General features: G+C 40.6%; 1 protein-coding gene across 1 annotated transcript in view; it reads right to left on the bottom strand.

Moving 5' to 3' along the window:
* Nucleotides 1–24,911, bottom strand: part of mboat2a (membrane bound O-acyltransferase domain containing 2a) — a 43,816-nt gene extending 18,905 nt beyond the window's left edge. Inside the window, exons 1-2 of the mRNA XM_063499105.1 lie at nt 24,681–24,911; nt 4,901–5,046 (exon numbers count right to left, since the gene is read on the bottom strand). Coding sequence (XP_063355175.1) covers nt 4,901–5,046; nt 24,681–24,764 — 230 coding nt within the window. The 5' untranslated portion in view covers nt 24,765–24,911. The remainder of the gene's footprint in view (nt 1–4,900; nt 5,047–24,680) is intronic.
* Nucleotides 24,912–27,747: the final 2,836 nt, after the last annotated feature.

The raw sequence follows: 27,747 nt of genomic DNA, 5'->3' as shown, positions 1-27,747 counted from the left end.
GCTGTTTTTTTTTTTGTTTGTTTGTTTGGTTTTTTTTTTTTAAGAGGACAAGAGAGATGAGGCCTATCGCAATAGTTAAATTTTTCTATCGAGAAAAAGCTATTTCGCAATACATATCGTTATCGTTCTATCGCCCAGCTCTAGTTGTAAGGAAGAGGAAATTACAGAATTACAAAGCATAGTCACACCAGCAACCATGTGAGGACAGACCTTTGTAACTAGTAAAGTGTCATCTTTAGTCACAGGGCAGGGAATGTGACCATAACATCATACTATGTTCTTAATTAACGTGTTAGTAACACCACGTACTAACAAGATATTAAACCAACTCTGCCATATATCCACCTCGCTCCCTTTGTGCGAGGCACAAAAGTTCAGCAGTGGCAGCAGCTACCGGATGGATCTTTGAAGGGCGCAGTGTGTGATCCTACAGACGTCAAGCCCTCCAGGAGAGGAGAGATGTCACAGTGTGTTAGCTGTGACTCAACAAAGACAACACGTCTATCAGGGCTGGCGAGAGATCATAGGGGTGGGTGAATGGAATAAACTGAAAATACAAGGGTTAAGAGTCCGAGAGGGGAAAAGGCAATAAAATTCTTATACAAAGAGACTCCAACCCGTTTGCCTGAAACGTGCTAAACAGTTCCAAATGTTTGTCCAGCAGCATTGAGGAAAAAGCGTATGTTTCTGGCAGAGAGGAAATACAACCTAAAAGAAACCAGTCAGCCTGGAGCATTTGGAAGGAAGCTCGTATAAGACCAGCAGTCGAGGGCTCTCTAACACAGAGCAGCAGCAGAATGTCTGTGTGCTATGAAAGCCATCACGAAAGCTATCATATATGCCCCCTGAATAAAAGCATACACCCAAAAAAACAAAAAAAAAACCAAAAAACTATTGATGCATTCATGCATTTCATGCCCTTTCCTTCCTCTACATTACATGCTTATCACCAATTCCACTTGTCAAGTTCAACCTTTTTACCCTGTGATTAGCAGCAAATTCAGTCTTAGCAACATAAAACACTTAACTGGGAATACTGAGCCAAGTACAATAAATGCCATATATTACCTCCATAAAATGTATCTTCTTAATGACATTTCTATGAGTGTATAGTCTTTTTATTACCTACTAATTACTGCAGACAATAAAACTCTTTGGCGGGCGCTCACAGAGGTAAATATCAAATAGTGATTATTTGGCCCCTTTGTGCTAAAATAGACGGCTGGTTTTGGCCAGAGAGAATGAAGTTTGCTCACATCTCTTGTGTTGTCGGACTAAGTCGGTGTTTCACTTCCTTTATTACTACACTTCCCCTGTTGCCAGTATCTGATGATAAGTTCCGCAGCCTTGCTAGAGCCGACTTTTCCAAGTAGCCTGTGGTTGAAGACATAGTCAAATGCTGTTCATTTGCAAAAATAAATTTAAGCCCTGTCCACTTGGGACTGTTATTGCCACGGGACCTTGTGATTTAGAAATTGCAGTGCATCCACATGGATAACCACAGCCTGTGTTTTGCCTGAATTTTTAAAACATCTGTGGTTGCCAGCTTCAAAACTTACATTAAACTGATTAGGCTGCCAGATATAATATGTCCGCACATCTCCTTCGGGATTTTCTGGTACAGAGCAGAATTCATGAGTCTGTTAATTATAGCAAGTCATTCAGATCCTAAAGCATCAAAGCAGCTCCAGACCATCACACTACAACCACTGTGTTTGACTCTTGGTATGGTGTTCTTTTTATGTTAGTTTTACTCCAGATGTGACATGACTCACACCTTCCAGAAAGTTCAATTTGTATCTCATCATTTCACAGAATACCATCCCATTGTGCTTTTGGGCAAATGCGAGCCTTTGAGTTCTTTTTGGTCAGCATTGGTTTTCTCCTTGTAACGCTCCCATGGATCCCATTCTGTTTCTTAAGGTTGAATCATCAACACCAACCTTAACTGAGACTAGTAAGACGTACAGTTGTTCCAGGTTCTTCTGTGACCTCCTGGATGAATTGTCGATGCACTCTTGGAGTGATTTTCATAGGCTGTCCAGTCCTGTAAAGGTTCCCTACTGTTCCATGGTTTCTCCATTTGTGTACAATGGCTCTCACTGGGGTTTGCTGGAGTCCCATAGCTGTACTAATGGCTTTGTAACCCTCTCCAGACTGACAGATGTCGATGATTTTCTACTTTGGTTTTATTTTTGGATAACGTTTTTCCCTTAATAAATGAAATCATCACTTTAAAATACTAAAGGTCACTAGTGCTACCCCTCACCCTCCACATAGATGCACCTGTGGTCTAAGTTTGAAGTTTGTAGCTGACTTTCTTCTTGAGTTCTTGGATTCACAAGTGTTTTAAGAAAACTTGACCTCTGACCTTGCGGTCATATGACCTTGACTTCGAAGTCAGGGTCACAGAGAATCAAACTGAGATTTCTAGTAGCGGCACCAATAGCATCGATTTGAGAATGTTCACAAAGTTAGGTTACCATGCCAACCACCCTCCCACCAGAGTGACAACAATACTCCATCAGCTATGTAATCCCTTTGGTTATCCTTGTCTAACATTAACATTTGTTTGATGATCTGGCAAATATGCAAAAGAAACTAAAACAAAAAAGATTTAAAAAAACAAAACAAATACTTTTTCACGTCACTGTACATAAGGAGAGTGGTCTTAAGGCTTGTTTCTGATACTATATGATTGACTATCATCCATCTGCAGCTTGGTGTCAGCTCAGTCATGCAGCATAAACAGTCTGTTGGTAAAGTGACATAAGACCCCATCGGTGTGATGATCAGATAACACTTTATCTGGCTATCACTTTCTCACTTGCTGTGCAGCTTGAAGTCTGATTAAGAGGAAACAAGTGTTTCCTGTGTTTGCTATATATACACACGCACACACACAGTGGCACTGTGCCAGAGGTACAGTCTAATACAGGACAACAGCTTCCTAATGAGACAGCAGTTACTACCCAATCGATTCATTTGCTTTGGCATGAAGGGCTGTGAGGGTAGTGGCAGAAGTGACAAGGGAGAGCAAAGATGATGGCAGGCAAACAAATGAGTACAGGATTAAAAAAAACAAACCAAAAAAAGCCCGGAAAAACGAATGAAGCAATCCTACTATCAAACCTAACCTCCGAACAACCACCGACAAATATGCAGGAAGTAACTACTGCTGAATCTGCTGGTTTCATTTGTTAGTATAGTAACATCAACACAAATAAACTACAATAATCAGGCCATAGGCAGACCAAAGAGTGTCACTGTGGTATTCACTTTAACTGATTATTTGGTTTCTTTGCACGCTAACAGATTTTACTAGTGTTTGATGAGCATTTTAGTAGTTTTAGCAACAATCTCATTGTATATGAGCACGGCACTTGAGGGTTATCATTCATTGTAAACCATGTGTGTGCAGTAGAGGTAGTACGGTAGAAGTTTGTAATATTTTCTTAAAGCAACAGAGCAAAAACAGCAGTGACATTTTGTTTTTCACACCTATAGTTTGTTTACTCTAGTGTGAATCAGCTGATGAATTTGTTAACTTTTAATCTCTCCCTTGTTTGGTTTCTTTTCACACAAAGAAAAATCCAAGTGCACTCCACGCGAACCAAAAGTCATCACTACAAACCACGTGAGAACGTTCTAGACTACACGGAGTGTTTACGTTCATTTTGTGGTTAGTTGATAGCTCATACCAACCTTTGCACATCTGTAGTACCTTGCTGCATGTTAGAGGAAAAAGCATACGTGGCTTTGGGAAGTTGTTTTAGTTCAACCTTGTAACGTATACCTGGTAGCTCGTTAGGATCAAGGTCAAATCACATTCACGCCATAAATGACTCGCTGTGAAGTTCATTTTGAAACGCACTGAGACCACTTCCTCCGAAGGGTCTTGGTGCGATTGTTTTGGTCAGCACCAGGGTGTGATTACTGTGTTCACACCTGCATAAATGAAATGCACCAAAAGGAAAATGAACCAGAGTTCAATTTAAACAGAATAAACACTGCAGGTGATTAAGAAATTCAAACAGACCAGAAAACGACAAAAGAAAGAAAGCCATCACAGAGGTTTCTTTTTAAAACCAAACTCCTTCTTTGCCATTTGGCACCATTTGGCATCTCTACACTCAAGTAGATTCTGACCTGCTTGCACAGATCCAAAATGCCCTGGACACACCAGGTTAAAAAAAAAAGAAAAAAAAGAAAATTGTGTGCGTGTGTGTAGGGGGGTGCACGAAAAGCCAAAACAATGCCAAGGCGCACCACAAGTTGTGACTTAATTTTTGGCACGCATTCTTATTTACAAGGACAACAAAGGCGAGCACAAACTGCCAACGGAAACCATGACACTGGAAAATGGGTACTGCTGCACAGGGATGAAATCCAAAATGGTTTGGGAGTCGAGCTGTTTTGGCTTAATTTCTGTGACTGACGAAACCCAAACAAGAAGCAAATGTGGGTTTCCGTGTCACCATTTTTAAAAGCCGACTTTCTATCAGAACTACTTGTTTGGAGATCTATGTGTAAAAATGAATGCTAGTTTAGCAAAACCAGCAGAGGGTGAACTGTTCATGTACGTCCCGATTTAGAAAGAAGCATTCTGGGAAATGTAGAAAAATAACTTAAGTAGAAATGGACACTTCATTACATAACATTTCTTGTATTATATAACATTACATAACATAATATATACTGATAATTGAAGCATAAGTAAAATCAAATTAAAAAAAAAAAAAACAAAGCACATAGCCATAACATGAAACTGGGACATGCCCTCTGTTTGCAGGAAAACAAAGTCACTAACGTGATACTGTAGGAAGGAAGGTTGGAGCAGAGTCTGAAAGCACACTGATGACAAGAACAGAGCTGCGAGATAAACAGAGGGGTGACTCACCAGCCAAAGCAGAAGAGAGCCAAGTAGAAGCCCAACAGAGTGGCCACCACATGTCTGATGAAGGGACTGGTCTTACTGGGATGGAGGTAGATCCGAAACCAAACAGCCATCAGCAGGGCAAACAGCTGACATGCCACAAAGTTAACCTGCGCACAGAGACACAGTAATGAATGATAAAAATGTATGCTTTTTCTGTGTATCACTTGCATATGAAAGATTAATAGTAGAAGACACTGGGCATAAAACAAAGGTGTGGGCCACCTTGTACTATTAAATTGTCTCTCATAGTGAAAAATAAGGCAAAATATATCCATCTATTTATGAAAAAAATTAATATAATATGAGTCTGACAGGTCATAGCTGGGTTGGAGGGTGTTAGAGTGGGTGTTTGAGACCTTGTTTCATCTCCTAATGTCTCCAAATGGCACAGCAAAGAGGCTTTACACCAGTCAATAGTGAGATTGACTGAATCCAGTGGGAGGGGGCAAAGGAAACCTCTCTGTTTGATTAGTAACACCAAACACAGGTGGAAGATAGAAAAGAGATTCTTATACGGTATTGATCCGTCTGGATTTTGCTATATCGAGGCTATTTGACACAATTGTGACAACAGCCCAAGCTAACCTTGTAATAATTGTTTGATTCACACTGTCTGTCATCATTATATTTCAAGTAGTGTTGGCTGTGTTGGCATGTCTTTCAGTATACAAAGAGGTGAGTAAGGATCTATGATCATTTTAACATGTGCAGGCAACACTGAAGTATTTTACGCAGTAGCACATAGTTTTTACCTTGCAAGTCAGGACAAAGTCCTCGTGTGTCATATACCGGTACAGAAAACTAAATTATCTTTTCGTGTGTGCTGTAAAACCTCTCACCCTAAAATTACTATTGAGGCAGTGCATCTGAGCCAAATAAACAATAAAAAGCTAACTGTTCCCTATCATGTTTTGTTGTCCCATGCTAAAGCCTTTCCTCTTTGTCTGACACACGCAGCAGGGCAGCAAAGAGGCAAGCCCAGGTGAAGTGAAGATTTTACAACACAGCTTTAGTACGTGCAATCAGCCTTCACAGCCGAGTCTTTTACAGTATTTTATTAAATCACCTTTATCAAGATTAAACAGAGAATTTGAATTGTTCTGCACAAGTTATAAAAAAAGCTCTGCACGTAGTGTTACTGGTAACTTAATGTGCCAATTATCTTCACATAGCCGATTCTTCCAAAGCTAGTCGTGGGCCAAGGCAGCAGTCGATCCCCTCTGGCAAGGTGACAAAGAATGACTGATGCTTATGTAGCCTGCAGGGACCATGTGTTTTGTGAAAAGACTTTCAGTCTAAAACCCCTTGGACTTGACCTCTGTTAATACTGATGAATTTATGGGCTCAGTCATACACTTCAAGGTAGGGCTGCTCAATTAATCGAATTTTAATCGTGATTACGATCTGGGCTTTCAACGATCATTAAAAATGACTGAGCCGATTATTAGCTCCTCCTCTCGCGCTGCTCCGTGTGGCAAATCGAGCGCACCTCTCTGCGTTTCGAACACGCGTCACAACAATTAAGAGGACCCGAGGGGAAGCTCGGAAAGCTAAGCAGAAGTTATTTGGTGAGGAGAGGATAATGGCTGCTGAAGAAAGAATGCCATTGGTTGAAAAGAGAGGTAAAACGACTTCAGTGGTGTGGAAACATTATGGGTTCGCGGAGTCAGACGTGGATCAAGTAGACATAGTGTGGAAACTTTGCTACGGTGTCGTAGCTGCACCACAGAGCAACACTACAAATTTATTCAATCATTTGAAGACCGCTCACAAAGTGACATATGATCAAACAATGAAGGAACATAGAGAAAAACTCTTGACGACACCTGCTTCATCCTCACAGACCTCCATTCACGCTACCCTGTACAACGCGAATAAATATCCCACCAGCTCCCAGAGACACAAGGAGATAACAAATGCGGTAACGTTTTCCTCGCCAAAGACCACTGCTCAATTAACACAGTGAACAACCAGTATTATGCAGTATTTTGAAGTTCACTAAACATAGATGTTTACATTTTTCATTTATTTTTTTTATATTGCAAACATTTGCACTGTTATCAGTATTTGCACACTATTTTATATTATTTTTTGACATCTTTAAAGCCATTATTCAATACATTGTTATTATTAAATAAATATCGTCAAATAATCGAGATCTCAATTTCAGTGAAAATAATCGTGATTATCATTTTTGCCATAATCGAGCAGCCCTACTTCAAGGCATGTTAAAGAAAACTTTAGGTCCATTTTGTATAAGTTTCATAAAGCCATTTGCCATCAACACCAAAATGATGATGGTGAAAACACTCATCAAGGCTTCATAAAGAGACTTCACTAACGGTGGGTAAACAATGGGTGACATCATTTATATTGTCTATGGTTCTTCAGTGTTTTTAAACTCAATGGCTTTCCATGTCTTAAATATTATTGTGTTCATTGACATTTCACTTTTTTTTTTTCCAATCACGTTTCTTTTTTTTTTTTCTAAACAGTGATTATCTTAAAAACTATTTTTAAAATAGAAATAAAGAAGAGGATGACAGTATAGCTAGCTAGAAGTTTTACTGTGAATATGGGGAGAAGAACCACCACACCCTCACCTCTGCAACCTCAGAACCTAACCTTATGATATCTTTAATAATAGTTTTTCTATAACATCATACTTTTTCTGCAATATAGAAGCATGTCATTGCACATTTTCTGCATATTGTACAGGCCTATTCCACATACACCCTCACAAATGCAAAGCAGAAGGCTGCACGTTAACTTCTTTATTGCCTCTCCAAGTCCATCTCTGCCCTCAGCCTCCTTTGGCAGATGCAAATGAACTACAGATACAAAACAAATTTCAAACATCAGTACATTGTAAAGGGAAACAGACTGTTAAGCACTAAGCCCACATTTGTTTGATGTCACGTTAAGCGATGCATGTCTGAATACATGACAGCCCGCCAATGTATATAGGTCATGTTAACAGATCCGTCTGGCCAGTGAACGGTAAAAGACAAGTAACACCATGAGCGCCATCCATTATCTATGGATCCTGCATGATTGATGAGAGAGAAAGGGAGAGGGACAGATATAGCCCTAAGTACTAAAGCCCTCACGTCTGCAGGGCTATGTAGCCACAAATCATCTGCAGCATTAGCCTGAGAGTTTCATATCAGATGCTAGTTGGTTGAGAATATCAGGGCTTTTGTTTCTCCATGCGCACACAGACACACACACACACACACACACACACACACACACACACACACACACACACACACACAATGTATATGAGCCTCAACAATAGAAGCTACCCTGCTTTGTTCTTCTATTGTTACGAGTGATATTGTTTAAAAGGAGGAAACCAGTTGGGACTGAGATGAGTGTAATTAACAAATAATCAAGCAGGAGAAGCTAAACCAGATGGCTGTGTTCAGGTCCTGATGCTGATACTCCCTGAGCTTAGCCCAAAAGCAAACAAATCCAAGCAATCCGCTGGGAAGAAATGTGTCATTTTAGCTCCACGGCTGCCAAAAGAAGACTATGAGTCATTTATCTGTCTCATATGGATGAAAGACAAACAACCGCACCCAGCTGTGTGCCAATAAAGATAAGTTTTATTGACAGTGTCTGTTATTTCCATCTTTCAGCTATGGTTAACAGGGAAAAGGCCCAGTTTCAATCTAAATCATTCCCTGACTTATAGTAATAACCGAGTGGCTTCTGTTTCTGTTGTTGCTCTTCTGCTCAGAAACTCTAGCGCAACAAATTTGGCAAAATTAAGCCGCAGTTCATTTGCAGATCGCTTCTAATTCTCTAAAGCTCAAGTGCTAAAAATAAAATAAGATGCCCTAATGTAATGACAAGAAATCACATTAAACCGACCTTCTCTGACTCCCTCTCCACCCACCCCTTCTCATGCAAGCCTCTTTCTTTGCTCAGTCCACAGCTTTGGATGTTGATTCACACTTTGATTACCTTCAAGCTGCTCACTTGCTGAAGATGACTTGTGTGCCTGTACACCGGCCCACAGGGTAACAGGCTGATATGCAAAGCAGCAAACAGCCCACATTTTACTATAGTCACTGATTTATCCAAGTGTTCCAGTAAGGCAAAAATAGCAGGTAAAGTCAACTAGTTGAATGTTTCTGTGAGAACCCAACTAGTTTTTAGGAGCGTTTAAATGTACATGACTCCAATGAGCATTGACAGTATGTCAAACCACAGGTATGCATCTTAAATTAGATCTTAGATTATTACAGCCACAACCTCTCGACTCTGGATTTGTACTGAAGGAAGTTACAACGTCCTTTGCTGACTAGCTGAAAAATCAAGAAGTGTGAATTGGCCCCTCCCCGGATATCAAAATATTGCTTTAAGAGCAAGGAAGGGGCGTGGCAGACAGACAGACAGACAGCATTGGGTGAGTCAACAGTGAAGTGGAGCTGTGGGTGACTATTTGTGGCAAAACCTCAAGCGGGCCAACTGACAACTGTCAATCATTTATTCTTAAAGTGAGAACTCAGAAATGAGATTGCAGTTGTTCACTTATTACGCTTCCAAGCTATTTAATTAGGACAAATAAAGAACAGAGGACCCAGGACTAAAGGAGAACAGGAGAGTTCATGAAAAATCTGCAGGATTAAGACCAAATGTATACTTACAAATTTACTTCAAGGACTAAAGTCATGCAAGCAAAAGTCTCCTTAATAGTAAAGATGACTTTTTTATTACATACTTGCTACTTTACCTGTTGATAACAACCTGTTGATTGTTATCTGAGATGGAAAAGATTGAATTAATGAGTAATGAAGGGGTTCATTTCTAAAGAAAGCACCTGAGAGTCTTTTATAGTTGCCAAACATTGACTAACTGATTTCACACCAGTTCATTGTGAGAATGCTGTGCAACATCTACACTGAATAGCTAAAGGTGAGCGCACATACATGACCACTTTAAAGAGCGGCTCCCCGCTAACTGGTGGCTTATTGGAAATGAGAGCATTTGCATTCATATTCTCACAGCGTTTCTGCACCATATGTTAGTTAATCGGAATCCTTTTATAGACAAAAGCCACAGCTTGCAGTACCTCTCACCACTCAGTGCTGTGTGTTCAGCTCAGCGGGAAGATATATTATTATTGCTCACAGGTCAATTACAAGAGCTCCTGCAGAATCTGTGAAATCATGTAGGAGATTGACATTAGAAATTAATGCCAGCAGTTGAGAAATAAGCTGCCAGGGAAAACATAACCATTTTCGGAACGATTCTTTCACCCGGGCAGCACTTACATAATGAGACCAGATGCCAAGCAAACTTGCTACATTTCACTCGCAGATGTGATTTTACACTGTGAACGGACACTGTAGCATCTGTGATTTTTTTTTTTTCCCTTCTTCGCTTTAAAAAGGTGCTTTCAACCAGAGCCCTCTGCCTTTGACATAAATCTAAGGAATTCTGGGATATGTAGGAACCAGTGTTCCCTCTGGGTTGCATGCAGTACTTTGCAACAAAGTTATATCGTTATAGAAGCCGCCACATGCCAAAAATAAAAGAAAAGCAGTATCAGACTTGATAGTCACAGGATTTGTTAAAAGATTAGGCTAAATGTGTTTTCTCTCAGCCTGGGATGGTTGTTTATTGAATAAACACTTTGCAGTAGACAAGCTCCTGTGCCGAGGTACGTTGTTCCTTCATTCATAATACATGGATCCCCTCTTCCATTATTGATTCACTCTGAAGTCAACCTTACCCTGGGGTACAGCACTCTTATTGTTTCAGAAACTAAGGCAGAATATCTGTGCTGCAGAATCGTTCAAGATTCAAGGGGATGAAAGAGGAGAAAATGCTATTCTGGATAAATGCACTGCATTTATGACAAGGAAAAAAGGGACACAGACCAGCTTGGGAAAGGGGGAGGAAGACCCCAAAAACAAAAAGTTGCAGATCTGGGGTGCTGGTAAGGTGCCATGTCCATGCCTGCCACTGACAGAATATTTACTTCTGAAGCTGAGAAGTGGCTCCAATGAGCCCTGGTGAGAACCATTGTGAAGCTAAAGCTCCTTCCATCCTTTGTCTTCAGCATACAATGTCAAACAGTGATGTCTCAGCAAATCAATCACATGTCATTACAGAGTGTACAGATCACAGAGACAGGCAACATACGGATGTTTTGATAGGTAGCAAGTGGCAGTGTGCAGCCAGCGCTTAGGGGCCATAAGCTGTCAGGCAGTTCCTCCTGGCAGCTGTGGCACATAGGGCTCAGCTCAGCTCAGCTTAAAGACGCTATATTATAGACTGACACAAACTGGCACTGGGAAAGAAGCTGAAGGGAAGGCAGGAAATCACTGTGAATGCTGAAGACAGATAAGCCTGTTTCCTGAAGCTCATTACTGAGTCAGACCCAGTGTCCATGTATGGGTGCCTGCAAGCATGTGAGGAAACATAAAGGCCTTCGGGGCTGATCTTTTTCCAGTTTTTCCAGTTCGTTTATCACCAAAATGATATCCTCACCCACAATCTGGATTTTAAAGCGTGTCTATAAAGCAACTACTTCCCACTCTGTTCAGGTTTTTATCTGTCTCATCAGCCAGGAATTTTGTGTTGGAGAGGAGCTGCAGCTGAGCAGGGAGGCTGTGAGGAAAGAAAGTAGGGATAGCACAGGAACGAAGGGATGGGCGGCAAGTCCTTTATACTCTGGGCAAAGCTTATCTTTTTTCTCTTTTCCACAAAAACAACAGTAAGAGACTGCAACCATGCTAACGACAGTTTCACGCTGCCCTGAAACACAGTTATGCTTTGAGCTAAATGTTAACATTAAAACAATTATGTCACGCTCACAAGTTATGCAGCTATAGTGTTTACGGTCTTCACCATCTCAGTCACACAGACCTAGAAAACGGTCAGTGACACCATTGCAATGTCTGGTCCCCAAGGAAAATATCCACTTCCTGACTGCTTGACCAGTGGTTCCTGTTGACCATTCACTTTGAAACGAAAAGTTCCTCCTCAGCACTCAGCCAACATGCTTAAAAAGGTGCAAAATTTACTTTTGCCATTTCCTGTTTGTGTTTGCATTTTTCCCAAGTTTCACTGCTACTCAGTGAGGAGTTGGACACCTTTCCAGACTAGTCGGCGTCTTCCATACAAACCGCGGGCGTTCACAGCAATCTAGCATTTAATGACCAAACCAATCACAAGAAGATTTTTGGTGCAGCACTCATTTTGTAACTAGTTTCACCAACTGCTGCAACCACTTGCCAACCATTTAGCAACCAGTAACTGCCAAGGGGTCACAAGGGGTCTGAGGTGTTACTGATTTAGCATGGTAACATTTGCCAAGTAATAGTACAGTCACACTAAAGAAAATAATGGCTGCAGACTGTAATGGAAAAAACTGACTTTTTAAAAAATTCAGAGCAACTGACTGACAGACCGACTCTGACATCTATATCACCTGTGTGACTAACTGCCAATAAACTCAGGATGTGATTAGTAGTGTTTATGTGGAAATCTACATGTGCCCTATGAGGAAACCGATGACAGGCTCAAAAGGCTCACAATCACAGACACACGCCTCGGGTAAAAAGCACGAATGCTAAGCGGAAGTGAGAATTTGCATCGAGTCTACTAAAGTGCTTATTTGCCCACTTGTGTCAAACTGTGTGTTATGATAAGAGTGGGAAAAATGCGATACAAAAGGTTCCCGTGGGTTACCGTGAGAGATAAACATCTTAAGACTGCCTTGATGAGTTTGACCTGCTGTCTGTTGGTGCTAACACCTTTTCCATAGATGAGATCTTTGCTTAGGTAATGATAAAATTTCACTCTAGTAAGCCTAAGTAGCACAGGTACACACACATACACACTCACAGGGGTAATATCACTTTTCATGAAGAATATTCCTGTCCTCTCCATGTGTGTAGTCTGTGTTTAACACCCAGGGACTAAAATAGTTCCTTCCTGCACAAAGCCTCCCTTTACTCGCTGTGACGGGTGAGTTCCCATCTCAGCATGTGTGTGCATCTGCTTGTGTGTGTCTACACACACAGAGAGATAAATTTAGACAGTCATTAGCATAAAACCCTTTTTTCCATGTCATTAAGTAAACCCACCCTTCCCCCCAAACACTCCTCCACCCATACAGCCTAAGCGACGCTACAGTCCCGCTCCGCACAGTCTCATTTGATTTCCATCAGCTGTAGTCCACAGTGACTCATGCAGATTCGAGTGGAGGGAGGGAACCAAAGCCTCGAAGTTAAACTCAACTAGTTCCACAGTCTGCATTCGATGCAAAACTGTCTGCGGAGCATATATGGTGCACCACACATATACTGTCCTAATCCTCTTTAGAGAGTGGTGCAGTGCAAGCAGCAGTTTTGCAGCAGTTTTCATGTTAGGTGACAGCGAGAAAGAGCACTCATATTTAATTCCCCGGAAGATTAAAAGCAGCTGACGATAAGAGTGTTCGTAAACGTTACAGAAAGTGGGGACGACGAAAGGAAAACAGGAAAAGAGCCGAGGAATTTTCTTTCTGAAACGGAGGTAGGAAAATGAAGAGAAAGTGCTAAATATTATACAAGAACAAATGTTTCCTTGCATATATGAAGCAGTAAATTTCAATAACATGTAATATAGTGAGCTCCATCCTCTGCCAAACAAACTCTCTGCGGGCAAAGACGTGGGAAATGTCATGACTACTTTAGCCTCTGCCAGTAAATGTGCCACAATTGGTCATGGCTCCCAGAGACAAACTACCGTGTGTGTGTGTGTTTGTGTATGCGTGTGTGTTTGCTCAGCGCAAGGAGGTTGTGCTGACAGTACGAGAACAAAAGTGGTCTTGTTCTTTCAGCCAACAAAAACAAAGCTTTGACATGTTTTGTGACACTGGCTATGTCTCTGTGCTAACTCGAATTAAAAAAAAAAGAAGAAATAAAAAAAAAAATAAAAGTTTGACACTTTCACAAAGTCTCACTTAAGTCAGTTCAAAAGGCTGTCAGATGAATAAGATAGCCACTGAAAACTGTGGAATAGAGGCCTCACTCAGAGCCATAAACTCACTGTGTTGCCCAAGGCTACATTATGTTGGAGATAATGAGGAAAGTGTCATGCGGATAAGGCTAACCTAAAAGAAGTGTGCACTGGTGCACAAAGACACACACAAACAGAGACGTGTTAAAGCCTGCAGTGTGGTGCTTTCCCCCTCGGAGCTGATCCACAGATCCCAGTCAGGCTCTACAGTCACCGCTATTAATAGGCGAACAATCAGACATTCCCCACAAGGTACAAAGTAGGACTGGGCCAGAACCATGCTCATGGTATGTGTGCGTGTCTCCAGGAAAGTGTTTGAACCTGTCCCAAGCAAAGATTATATGGTAGCTTTTAATCATAAATATCATCTGAGCCCTTCCCCCCAAAAAATCATCTTGGATCCCTAAGAAGGTGCTACGATAAAGTCGTGCTTCCACAGATGCACTGACCTTGAGCTCGACCTTCATTCCATCCATAGTGTACATTACTGAATCAATGCAAACTGAAGAAACAAGTCAAGTCCAGTCCAGTTTAAGATTATGAGTCACATGTACTAAATGGGCCCAAATAGCATGTGAGTACAGTCCCCAAATAGGACTCATAGGTGTGGTTAGTTTTACGAGCGCTTTACAAAAGTTGTTCTGTTTTCTAAACACAGTTCATTTCAAATCAAGGGCAAAAAACCCCCAAGATATTCTTTTTTTTTCTGTGTTAAATATCAGCGCAATTTGGAGTAAATTGCACGTCGTAAACGTAAGTAAATCAGTTTGCAACAAGGTCAGCTGCACAAAAATTTGTTTTATGATTTTGAATTTGACAGACTTTTTAAAAGTATATTAATTCAGTTTTGTCAGTGGTCGCCACTGCTTCCTTTCTTTTAATGTATCAGTAAAAATAAAAACAACAGCAAACTGCAAGTTTATCAGGGTACACACAATGGTCACCTCACAGTCAGAGCAACCAGGCTGTAGCATTTATTCAAGCATCGGGTATCCTATATGGTGCCCAGGTGTAAAAATAAAAAAAATGCACACATAACCCTCCCTAAATAATGCATGCAAATAATTAGAATGATTAAATTTTGCTGGAAGGGTTTAAAGAAGCAGTATTATTATTTTATCTCTGTCACATTACCTAAGGGACCGACTCCAGAGCCTGTTCTCTGGACGGCTGCTGTCTCACATGAGTGTGTGTGCTGATTCATGAATGCAAAATAGTTGCAGTTTTTAAACAATACATTTTTTGGTGTAATTGATTGCATGTCAAGTTTTGGCCCAAGGGCAAAAAAATACTGGGCTGCTGCCCACACAGATCACCTCACTTTACTCACACAGAGCTGCTGGGGAATTGCTAATAAAGATGAGCTAGTTACACCTCGAGCGTCTAAGCAAACTTTAATCACCACCCTCATGTTGTTCGAACATGAGGCCACAGCTGTGCACATGGAATGTGCAAAGACAGCATTTCAAAGGGAGGGCATGCTGCCATGTGTGATCAGCCTTGCTTTAATAATCCCCTTTAACACTTTAAAAGTGAAGTAGAGGAGCTGGATCTAATCTTAAAGACGTCATATCAAGCCAGCAATTAAACTAAAGGTGGCTCTGTTGTCTCTGACTCAGGCTTTCCTTCAGTTTTTAGCTTGTAATCTGCATGTTTCTGAAATGCTTTATTGTGGAAAAAGTCCTTATAGAAATGCCTTATTTAAACTTCTCCACCCCCACCTGAGAGCTATAATAAATTTATCTACAAGAGCATGACAGCTTTGACAAACACTGTCTGAAGGCCTTTTTTTACTCAGTGAACCAGCTCTGCAAAGATTTCCTGAGTGTAACTCTTAAAGAAAGCCTTTTCTTCAGCCGATGAGGACCAATGCAGAGAGTAAAACAGCCTAAGAAAAGAGTGGCCCTAAACTTGCCATAAATAGTCAAATGTATTCAAACCAGTAACTGCTTGATAACACTTTGCAAGTTAAAGGAAACTGGCACTGACCGCTGGCATCGCCACAAATAGTTCACAAGAATTTTCAGTTCATATCAGCAACAGAGGATGCAGGCTTTATTAGCTCGGCTATCGGACCTACCAGCACAAAAGACAGGTTTTTGTGTAAAGTTACAAAAGACTGTAAATGCAGGGATAATGTTACACAAGCAAGTTAAGTAACCGACATTAGCTGGATGGATGAATGTTCTGTGGTTGTTCTTCTGTGGTAATACATTTCTATTCTACTACTGATGGTCGCTGAAAGAAATATCATCTGAAACCACGTCCCCCTTCACAAGTGTACCCTACAGGAAAGTAGAAGTGGAGTTTGTGTGTAGACACGCTTGTTCTAAAATTATCAACAGTGTGCCTTTGATATCTCTTTGTAACTGAGAGAGAGCGATCAAATGCTAGAGAAACCCAAGCAACTGTGGCCACTTCCTATATTAAAAATAGCAATAGGTGCAACTCAGCATGTGCAGAGTGGCACCTGCTAAAATGTTTCTGAATGGACAAATACGATCAGCCAGGCATCTTACAAGCAAAATGGATACAATGGCTCTTTCTAAATTCAAGGCTGTGCTATCCTTCAAAATGTATCTAGAACCTGTGTTACAATGCTCGGTCAACTGGCGCAGAAGTGACTGGCTATTAGCAGAAGCTGGCAATGTGACAGGAAACACTCGAGGCTGCTTTGATGCACATGTACATAATGTGGCGAAGCTTCAAGCACGATATGCTTTCATGTTTGCAAGGCGAGGGATGACAAATCTAGCAGACCATGGCACACTAATTTGTAACTTTGTCAGCTGAAGTGTGCACATAGCATTGTTCACCTTTAAGTACAAATTAAAAAGCATCGTGTGGCACAGCTAATCAGGTTCAAGGGAATCGATGGCAGAAGGTGCTGAAGAGTGAACACGATGAATCAAGTCCCACTTTTCAAATGACAATACAACTCGTACTTTTTTAATCAACATTTGCGTTGACTAGTTGGAATGTACAGCCAGACACAGGCCTGGTGAATGTGACTGTCTTCCAGTGAGGGTCAATTCGCTGTATGCCCACGCAGTACTATGCAAAGGTCTTCAGCCACTCCTCAATGCTTTATGTTTTTTGAGGAAATGGGGAAATAGGAACAACAACGTAATGAGATGTGCAAACATAGATGGAAATACAGTATGTAAGGCAAGAACAGTTTGTTCAGCTTACGAATGAACTCCCCGTGGCAGGTTTTCTTCTAAGTTCTTTAAGTAGTCTTCGGGACTAGTTCTCCAGGACATTCAAAGCTCTTCTTTGGATCTTGGCTGCCTTTTGTTCTATTCTCTGTCAAAAATGAGCTCACACAGCTTTAATAATGTTTAAGTCCGGGCTATGAAGAGGACAATATGTGACTGATAGTATTCCATTTTGTGCTTTTTTCCAGATGGTTGCTTGGTGGATCAAGTTTGACATGATCCCCAACACCAATGGCTTAAATACAGCCTCAAACTATGAGCCTCCACTGTGTCTTACAGGTGGCTATAACCAGTGTTGTACCTCACTCTTGACCACCTCTGCACTGTAGGCGATTTGAACCACCAATCTCTCATTTGGATTCATCACCCCACAAGACCTGTCGCCACTGATTTGCAGTCCAGTTCTTGTTTAATTTGGCATACCTAAGGCTTGTTTTTTAACAGTTTACCTTACTTTCTTGGCATTATTGTCCCACTGAGACCAATAATGATGAGGTTTTGTTCTAGATAAATCAACTTAAAAGGTTTTCCTATTTCCTAAGGACACGAGTTTCACATACTCTTCATCTGCTGCCCTTTCAGGCCTGCCACTTGGCAAGAGAAAACAAACAGGTTAGGGTAAAAGGACTGGACTGAAAATGAGTAGAAAAAGCAGGCAACTTAAAATACAAGCTGGAATAACTATTGTTCAAGACTACTTTAATAAATTAAAGTCTGACTCCCTATAAGCAAAATATTAAGAAACATACGGTGCAAGACTTTTGCACAGTACTGTATGTTCTCTTATTTATATTGGATGCATCTCCTTCATCTTGTTTGACGAAATGAAAAAACTGGCTGTGGAATGAATTTGACATTTTATTTGTCCGAGGAAGCCCTTGTATTTGATAAGCTTGCGGAGAATATATTCAGGCGCTGCTTCATGAGTTATAAATTTGTTTATATGGGTAAAAAAAAAAAAATCCTTTTTTGCTGTGCACCACTGGATAAACTGACAACTATCATTTAATTACTTTAGGAAACTGAGAAAACTTTCCGAAGCTGCAAATTACAGCCTCGCTCAGTGACACCTAATAAAGTAAGACTGTGAGCTTTGCCTTCACCATCATAACCTAAAGCAGATCTTCTCAGATGAGTCTTGCTTGGTCACATAAATTCACATTCTGCAACATCATATTTATAGTAATTTGACTAGCCTGTAATTTGAAACTGCTAAAGTGAGTCCCTGAAAATATCTTCTCTGTGCCGCCTATATGCTGTGCCACTCAAGTATTAAACTGGCACTCCAAGCCCGAGAGTGCAGGCTTTTTAGAAACCCAATCCACCCTCATAGCACCACACCATTACCAGCAGAACTAATGAGTTAGTATAGCTGAGTCATGTGTACGTCCACTTTTGTGGTGAGCACTTCAGACTGAAGAGGAGCGACAGCTGCACAGATTTCCCTCCCTTTCTCCATCTACAACCTACCTGCTTTGCTCTACCATGCAAACAGCCAAACCGATAACAACAGGCATTAGTAGAAAAACTACATTACAGGATATACGGAAATCACTTGACTGTGTGTGTGTGTGTGTGTGTGTGGGACATAACAGATGCCTTGTATCACACTTGACTGATGCTTTCAGCCTAATGGCTTTGCCGTTCCATGACTGCATTTATGGTTAGTAAGAAATACATCCATACCCATCAGAGTTATCACTTCAACCCTAATACAGGATGAGGTCATGGCGAATACTGAGAGTGGAAGAAAAAGGGGGGAGCTCCAAGTTTTGCTCAAAGATTACCAAAACCAGCTGACCAGTGAGTCTCCAGACAACTTAAGAATTTGGGAAAATCACTTGAAAGGGTAAATAAAAGGGTGACAAAGAATGCATGTACTGCCACGCTATGATGATAGAACGCAGGTTTGCGCACAGTTTGGCTCTCTATAATGTAGCAGACTCAGTGAGGGAAAGAAATATATGAAAGGCAGCAGCAGAATATTAATCGCTGTTGAAAAAGAATTAAGAATAAATGGTCCAAAATTCACAAGAGGTCCAACAAATTTAATTTTCCTAATAACATTTAATGGAACTTAATCAGGACATTATGGAGGAGAAGTACTACAAAATGCAGTTTTAGTAATTACACTGATTAAGATGTGTAAATTGGAAAGCTATGGGCTGATCCTTCCTCTATGGTCAGATCTTCTACTTCTCTGAATTTTGCTGTATGTCACACTTATAATAGATAAGTGTCATAAACACATAATCATTATGTCTAATCGCATTTAGAGGGAGCTTGTCTGCTTGTTATTATTACTGCGTTGCCTGTTATCAGCCACTAACAACAAAGCATTCCCATATTCCCAAGGAGGAATTACACATGCTTGTATAGTTGATAGCTAACCATAATAACGCAACAGCCGCTGGCACTGTATTACAGAGAGCTAAGGGACCGAAATCAATTGAAAGGATACAACTCCCAAGAGGTCAGCCAATTAAAGACAAAGGGGAGGTAGGGAAAATCTAACAAGACCCAAGGGCTTAAAATGAAGACCAGAAGCCCCAAGGCAGGGGACTCTGGGAACTCAGTCAGTGGCAGGAGACTTTGGAGAGGAGCAAACATAGGATTTTTCAGGCAAGGCTTATCCAGACTCTGCTATCGCTTTACTAAATGAACTGAAAGAAGCAAATGTTTGCTTTAAGGCTAATAAAAGGAACATTTAGTTCATTTTACAGGAAATCAGAGGTATCTGGAATTATTTTGAGTCCCCTTTCAAGATCCTGATTTCTACACTGTAGATGTGACTACTTTTATCTGCTTTCAAACCTCAGTTAAACGCATTTTAACCTAACCATTGAACTGAATTGTGTCACTGATCGCAGGGAATTGACAGCGAATAAAAGAAAAGTGGGAGTCAAACCCTCAAGCACTGTGTGGGCTCAAAGGCCTTACAGTACCATAGCTGGGTAGGCAATCCAGCAGCAGCAACAAAAGAAAGCTTGTTATTGTGATAACAGACATGTCCGTTGACTGTGACAGACTGCAATCCAATATGTAACACAAACAGAAGATTGATTCTACAGCCGGGCCTTTTGGGAGCATAGGACACAGAGCAGAGCCGCCTGTACACCCTGAGCCGATACCCCAAAGACTATATCTTTATATCAGACAGTGCACAGTGAAATTACCACTGAGCTACAAAGCCTGCATGTTCACGGAATACCTCTCAGCACGGGTACAAATGTTCTACTATTTCAAGATAAAACGACAAAGGTGAGAAACTGATACTTTTGTGGCTGAGCCATCAAATCACCGGAGACTAGAGAGAGTACTGTGTAATCCATCAGACAGTATTTCTCTGCATCAAGAGGCAGGGCCACTACGGTCTACTGACACACTCACGTCTGCAATAATCAGCTGAAATCTCAAAGCTGTCTCTGAACCTGAATATGTGCAAGCTCCTGCCTCCCAGCTTTAAAGGTCACTGCTTACATTAAAAAACATCTCATCCAAAATCTCCACTGAATATTTGAGATCTATAAAGACCTGAAGTAAATGAGCAAAATGCCTTTCATTAGTGAAGTCGTGCCAGTTGTGGCAGTGTAGCCTGAGTGCACCACCTGCAAAACACAACACGGTACAGTTGGAAATTTCCACACTGCCATGCTCCTCTGAGACATCCCACACACCTGCACAGGTGGTAGTGCCGTCAGCCTTTTGAATGCAAGTAAACTTTATCAAGTCACATCATGTTTACCCAGAACACTGAATAGAAATGCAAAGTATATCATGCGTAAACTATGTCAACTTAACAATACAACAAGATCATTGGTTACAGACACGAACACCACCCTGTAGTTTTAGCCACTAGGCCTGAGCGCTGTAAGGAAACAAAACAATAACACGCTGTAATGGCTGCATCAACCATCTGTGTACCACAAAGATGGTATTTACTGATGTCAGTGGATGATATTTATCTGTTGCGTCACATCTTCTACTAGTTGTTGGGTTTGTCGGTTGAGGCACCTTTTTTTCTGATTTATGCCAAGGCAACATGTATTACTTGTCAATTATTTATCAATTGTTTGTCCTATACAAGACACTGTCTTATTAGACGTTAGTGCCATGGGTCATGTGACTTATCACAGGTGATTTAAGATTGTGCCGCCCAGTGTTTCATGGTCTGCTGAAGAGCAGGTTTGCTTAAAACGTCACAACTAGATGCAATAAGTAAGAAAACTGTTGAGTCCTGCAGTGTGCAAGCCGTTCATTTTTTTCCATGTTATATTTTTTCCGCTCTGCACCTGCGCCACACGATGTGCATGGATTTGTTCCTGTTTCATATTAATCAAAAAAATTCTATTATGGCATTAGCTATCAGCTGAATTGCTTTTTTAAAGGGCAGTACAGAACTGCACAACTGGTGCACTGCAATGTAAATGCAAGACAAGGAATAGCTGCATGTACAAAAAAAGTTAATCAACTGATCTCTTTTGCACTGTTGACAAGCAAGAAGGCTGTATCTGTTGTTTCACATACATTTGGTATTGCTATCACCAGTTATTATAACTATATTAAGTTAATTCAAACATCACTTTCAGCCTACAAATGTCTAAAACAAAGGGTTAGTGCATATATACTACATGGAGTCTCTCACCAGGCCTCCAGCTGCTGCATATTGAAACAGCTGCAGAAGGAACATCACAGCTGATGCTGCAAGTTACAAAGGTCCCTTCTAGCTTCAGTGTCATCAAAAAGAGGAAAATTAAATTTGGCCATTACCGAAGTCGTTTCTGGTATGGAGTCATACATTTATAGATGGACTGCATAATTCATTCAACTGGGTTATTTTTGATTTTCTGTCACGGAGCTGAATGATGATATGGACCCATTGAGCCTTGATAACAAGTAAAGCAGCTGTGAGGTTATGTGAACTGGACATTTCAGACTGAAACTGGATCTGCGATGCCTCGACCTGTTTGAAAAAACAAACAAACAAACAGGACGTGCAAACATTAAATCCAAGAGATTAGATTTGATTTATTTACCCACCAGCTCTGAAAATGGCAGCTAAGGCAGCTCTGCTTAATTGTGCAAATACGTGATAGAACACTAAGTCCTAAAGGGAGTAAGAGAGAGCAATAAGTGTCCAGCGTCCTCATTTAAAGTGGATATCGGAAACAAAAACTGTTTTTCATGCTTCCTGATAAAAAAAGGATCTGTAGACCAGTCGACATAAGAAGACTGAGTAGGAGGAAGATGGGATGGGGATGATTTCTTCATGAACACTGTATCTTTAAGACTAAGTGCATCAATTTGTACTAGATATGGCACAGTTTGGGATTTTGGAATGTAATTGTGTGTAATCTTTTCTCCTATAAAAACCCTTGAATCAGAGTAGGTGAAGAGTGTTTGTGTGGGCACACAAAATGCAGTGGGAGGTCTTATTCAAAGTAGTGCCGGCATGTTACTGACAGAAGGCGGGCAGTGTGTGATGGAGAGAAAAAGAAGAGAGAAGGAAAAACATAGCGTCATTTTAGATTTTACAGCTTCTGTTATAGCTCTGAGACGAGCCAGTGCCGAGGAGTCCTAACATACAGGGAGGTGCTAGACCAAAGCAGGTGTCGATGTCCACGGGACCGCACAGAGTAGAAATGGAAATGTAGGTATTTTAATGCCAAACTCTGAGGTTGAAACATGCTAAATATTGCAGGATACAAGAGAATAAAAACCTCAACAGCTTAGCATGAGATTTGGTTCCAGTCAGCCACAGATTCCTCTAATAATTCTAAAACTTAAAATACAATTATTGTAATAAAAAAACAAGCAAGTAAGTTTGGATCCCAGGGATGTATACTCCTTACTTCATGTGACTGAGTTCTCAACACATGACACTCCCTGCAGAAACTGGTACATTCTAGGGAGGAGAGAAATAATGGCACATTCCTGTCTCCACATGTAGCTTCAACTAAGGATGAAAGACTGGTTTACTGCTTGACACAGCAAGACAAGGAGTTAAACATTGGCTAAGTAGCTGTGTGCAGGGTCTGCCAATGGAGATGCAAAACACGTAGTTTATTCACAAATGACACAATCCATGATTCTGGACACACAACTACTTTGTGTAACAAAGTTAAATTTTTACTTTTAAAATATGGTGAAGCACTAGCACTAGTGCTTGGCTGGGGAAGCAAACATTCCCCACCAAAAACCTTCTATAATGACTTCAAGACTTGCATGTGAAGAAAAATGCATGGCACGCTAGGAGGAGAACATTTTTGGGGAACTTTTTTTATGCTTTATACCACAAAGTGTTATTCAGACTAGTTATGTCAAATGCCGAAAGCAATGTGGGGAATAAAAAGTAAATCGAGGTTTGATTTCAGATCACAATTAACAAAAAGAACATTACCTGAAATTGACAAGGAAGGTAGCAAGGTAGTTATTTCAGTCAGTTGGACACCCCCACATGTGAGAACAACATCATAGCGTAGCTCAGGTGAAGCAATATTGTTCCTAGCCACAGTGGCACTTCAACGAATGACAGTACAAATGGATGAGATTAGAAAAGACACAAAAATGGGCCTTATCTGTCTCAGACTAGTCAGAAGCTTTTACAGACAACCACACCATCTCTGCTGTCCAGAGCTTTGAAACCACCATTACAGATCATTATGGACTGATCCACCAGAGTTAGTGGGTGTGGTGCCTGTGAGTGCTGCTAAAGTGCCGATGTTTTGCACTACTTCAGGAATCTACCAGTGACAAATATAATTCAAAATAATCCACACAAGGCACAGCTATCAAAAGTTACCCAACCCGTCTCCATGCTGTTAAAAAAAAATGCCCAAAGACCTGGCACAGGTCCCTCTTCTGGTGAACAACACAGCACTGTCACATGTTTTCGCGGTTTGGGAATTTTTTAAAAAGGGATTCATGAGCTAAGATTCCTACAGCTATGAACCTAAAATAAAGCCTTACATCATAATCACATGCCTGATTTTTTTTAAACAGCTCACCTTTAACTATACAGTGATAGATTTTGTATGTAAGAGTGAAAAAACAATGCAGTGGGTTAATCGTTCCTGCCTGCATACTGACTCTTTAAGGAATATTTAAGTGAAATTTAAATACATTTAAACTAGTAGACCTCAATTAGACTGGAGGACCCGATGGAATATTTAAGAGATCCCAGTTTGGAAAAGACTGGATTAGGATCTGGGCATCGAAATAAAGACACAAAGGGCATTACCGTTAATGTAGCTTGGCTAAGAACTAGCTGATGGTGACAGTGAACCACCAACTGTGATATTTGTGTGCGTGTGTGTGTGTGTGTGTACTCGTTTTCAGTGAAACCGCAATGTATAAATGCTAAGCTAACGATTTGGTAGTGCGCATCACCAGCCTCTGCTAACCTCAGATCTACGGATGCTTCCTAACTGTGACAAACATGTATCGTAACGTGCCTTTCGCTTCACCGATCAATTTTTTTTCTTCATCCAAACACATACCTGGTCAAGTGGGAGGTTGATAATTTCACTGAGCGGCTGCAACAGAGTGGATCCAGTGCATGATGCTGTCGTTTGGGTAGCCATGCTTGGACGGTGTCCGTAAATCCTTTCTTTTCCTTTCCTCCCCTCGGTTCACTTCGCTCCCCTAGGCTGCTGCAATGACAAATACACTGCCGCCGCCGCTGTTCCTGCCGCTGCTGCTGTTGTTGCGACGAGCTGTACTGTTGTCATCCACGGCACACACTCAACGAAGAGTACACAGCCGAAACGAGAGAGTTACCCGTATGTTCTTTCTTGCAACTCGTAGTTATATATCTATTAGCTACGAGTTGCAAGAAAGAAACACGTTTGAAAACTAAATCACATTTAAGCCCCCTCTCGCCTTACACAACATGCTAATTATTTGCATTGAAGAAAAGTGGCAACTCCTGTTAGGAGCACGCGCAATGTAAGTTGTCGTAAAAAAAAAAAAGAATATCCACCGCTATTTATTCACGAACTGAGGATTGTTTTTGTTTGTTTTTTTTGTTTGTTTGTTCTATCTAACGTTTAATATAATCCTCGTTCAATTTCATTAGCTCAAATAGGACACAGCGGTTGCTATTTTTGAAGGCGTGAACTATCTCGATTGTACAAGACCTTTGATGACAATGAAATCGGTGTCGGTATGGGTGGAGAGATGGCGGCCCAGCCCTCCCTGACAACGTTTTTTGACCCCTGTGTGCGGAGAACGTGAATCCCATTATCCAGTGCCACTGTTGTAAATCCGCATTTGGATTCGGGGTCCTCGAGGCAAATTGAATTTAAACGTGAGGGACGCTGCACGCGCCGCCCCCCTCCGTTCCACTGTCATTTACACCATTCCACACGCGAAGGGGGAGAAAAAGCATGACGTAAGGGGTGTTTTTGGTAATACTCGTTTAAGAAAAAGACAAAAACGAAGCTGGTGTAAAAAAAATAAAAAAAAGCAAGACCTCTATCTCAAATATCAGCATTGGTCCTTTATAGCGACATAAAAGGAGGTAAACATGACTTTGTAAACGGTCACCATCTGTATAACCTGAGGGTGGTTATATAAAGATTATTATATTACACTTAAGTAACTCACGGGATGTTTCTAACATCAAAATTATGTAATATAATATCGCTCAAAATGTCAATATTTGCACATTTCCTTTTTATACCTGCTAGATACTGTTTAAATGTATAGTGCCCCTATTACTTTTCACAATGTCAGTCATTATTTTCATGATGAACGTCATTGTTTTTATTTATTTTATCACTGTTGTGTATATAAACTTTTTTCCGCTTATAGATTATGAATTTTTTATTCTTTAGCCTGTGGCTGTAACAGTCATTTCCATTGCTCTATTTAATCTATCTGTGTTTTCGATTTGAGAATGTAAGACAGGATGTTGCCTTTCACTTTCCACTGCATCATGAGGCTGAAAGGAAAACACCATTGAAGTCGAGCAATCTGAAAGGTGTGCAGGTGCAGCCTTGCACGTTATGAAAATGATGTGTTTTCCCAAAGGTTTTGTATATGCCTTTTGTATATGAAAATTAGCAAACCACAAAAGTCACACAGCTACTTTTATTCTCCGTCTGCTATCAGCACCATCTAGTGGTTCCCACTAAATTTTCCTTTTACCCTGCTTAGGTATAAAGTATCGGATATATATTTAAAATGGAATTATAATTAACTCGTGTACATTTTCACTGAAGTGTTAATCATAGTGTGTGGTTAAGTTTTCCTGAAATAATCAAGTTATGTTTTTGTTTAAAGCGGTAAAGCTGGTGTCTGCACCTGGCCACAGTAGCCAATAGAGGGCAGCGCGTACTCATAAACAGCAGCTCATTCGCTTTTTCACTAGTCCTGCAGTATATGAAAACTTCAGGAGTTAAAGCTTATGTATAATTCCAGCATAGTAAACATATTACATTTTATTAGGTTTATAAAGACACAAAAAATACACTATGTGCTTTTTGGTCTCTAGGTAATAAAGGTAACTTTATATATAAGAAACACAAACATATCTTAATGACACTGGTACAAGGATCGGCTTGACTGAGTTAAATGCATTGCATAGCATTGATCAGATCAGACTCATTCACCATGGCACAGCTCAGTGGACTCCTTAAGTGCCGCTTAATTAAAAGCAGGGTGATGTGTAACACAACTCTCTGATTTTTTGTTCCACCCCAACACAAAATGCATCACCTTGGCACACATAACAGCACGACAGCTGCTGTGGAGATACAGACTAGAGGCCAAATGGAGGATGAAAAGATTAAGATGTAGAGGAGCAATAAACACGGAAGACTTTCAGTTTGCCTGGTGTACGGGCAGAGAGATTAGGTATACTGTCACAACTTCCCGCTTCTTAGCAGGAGGGAACTGGAGTAAGAGGAAAAAGGGAGCAGAGAGGGAAAGTTAAACATCTGCATCATCCAAAGGAGTCTTAGCAACTTAACAACTTACTGAAGCTACTAAAACTGTCTGAAAATTGCTCTTAAATGACATTAAGTTACACTTCTTATATTACATTAAGTGTTACTTAAACCTGTGCCCAGTGTGTGTGAATGCACACAAGTAGCTACTAAACACATCCCAGACAATGCATGTAAATATTTTTTGCAGGTGTACGGATTAAAGTGGATTTAAAGCATCACATTTTATCAAATACATTTTATCAGCTGTCGGGTAGACGAGTCGGCTTGATTTATTTATTTTCTTCTATTTGTGAAATTTTTTTTCTCTATTGACTCTAATATAAATACTGGCTCGCTGCCATGCGTAATCTTAACTGAGACAATACAGCAGTGTAAATAAGCTCAACTGCTAAAGCATTATTTAATGCATGTGTGTGAGTGTGTGTCATGAGGAGTGTTCTTGTTTAAGAGGCTTGTGTTTTTTCTCTTATATGTCTGTTTCCTACACTTGCATACGTTTTTGCTGGCAGCCTTGGTGGTCTTGTTTTTTCATCACTCAGTATCATTTTTACCTTGACTTTTGCTTTTAAAACTGTATTTTGCAGTTTTATTTGGAATCAGTCTGACTCCATGG

Source organism: Pelmatolapia mariae, linkage group LG16_19, assembly GCF_036321145.2.
Source record: "Pelmatolapia mariae isolate MD_Pm_ZW linkage group LG16_19, Pm_UMD_F_2, whole genome shotgun sequence".
Lineage (NCBI taxonomy): Eukaryota > Metazoa > Chordata > Actinopteri > Cichliformes > Cichlidae > Pelmatolapia > Pelmatolapia mariae.
The sequence above is the reverse complement of the archived record's forward strand: the minus strand, read 5'-3'. Positions and strand labels throughout refer to the sequence as shown.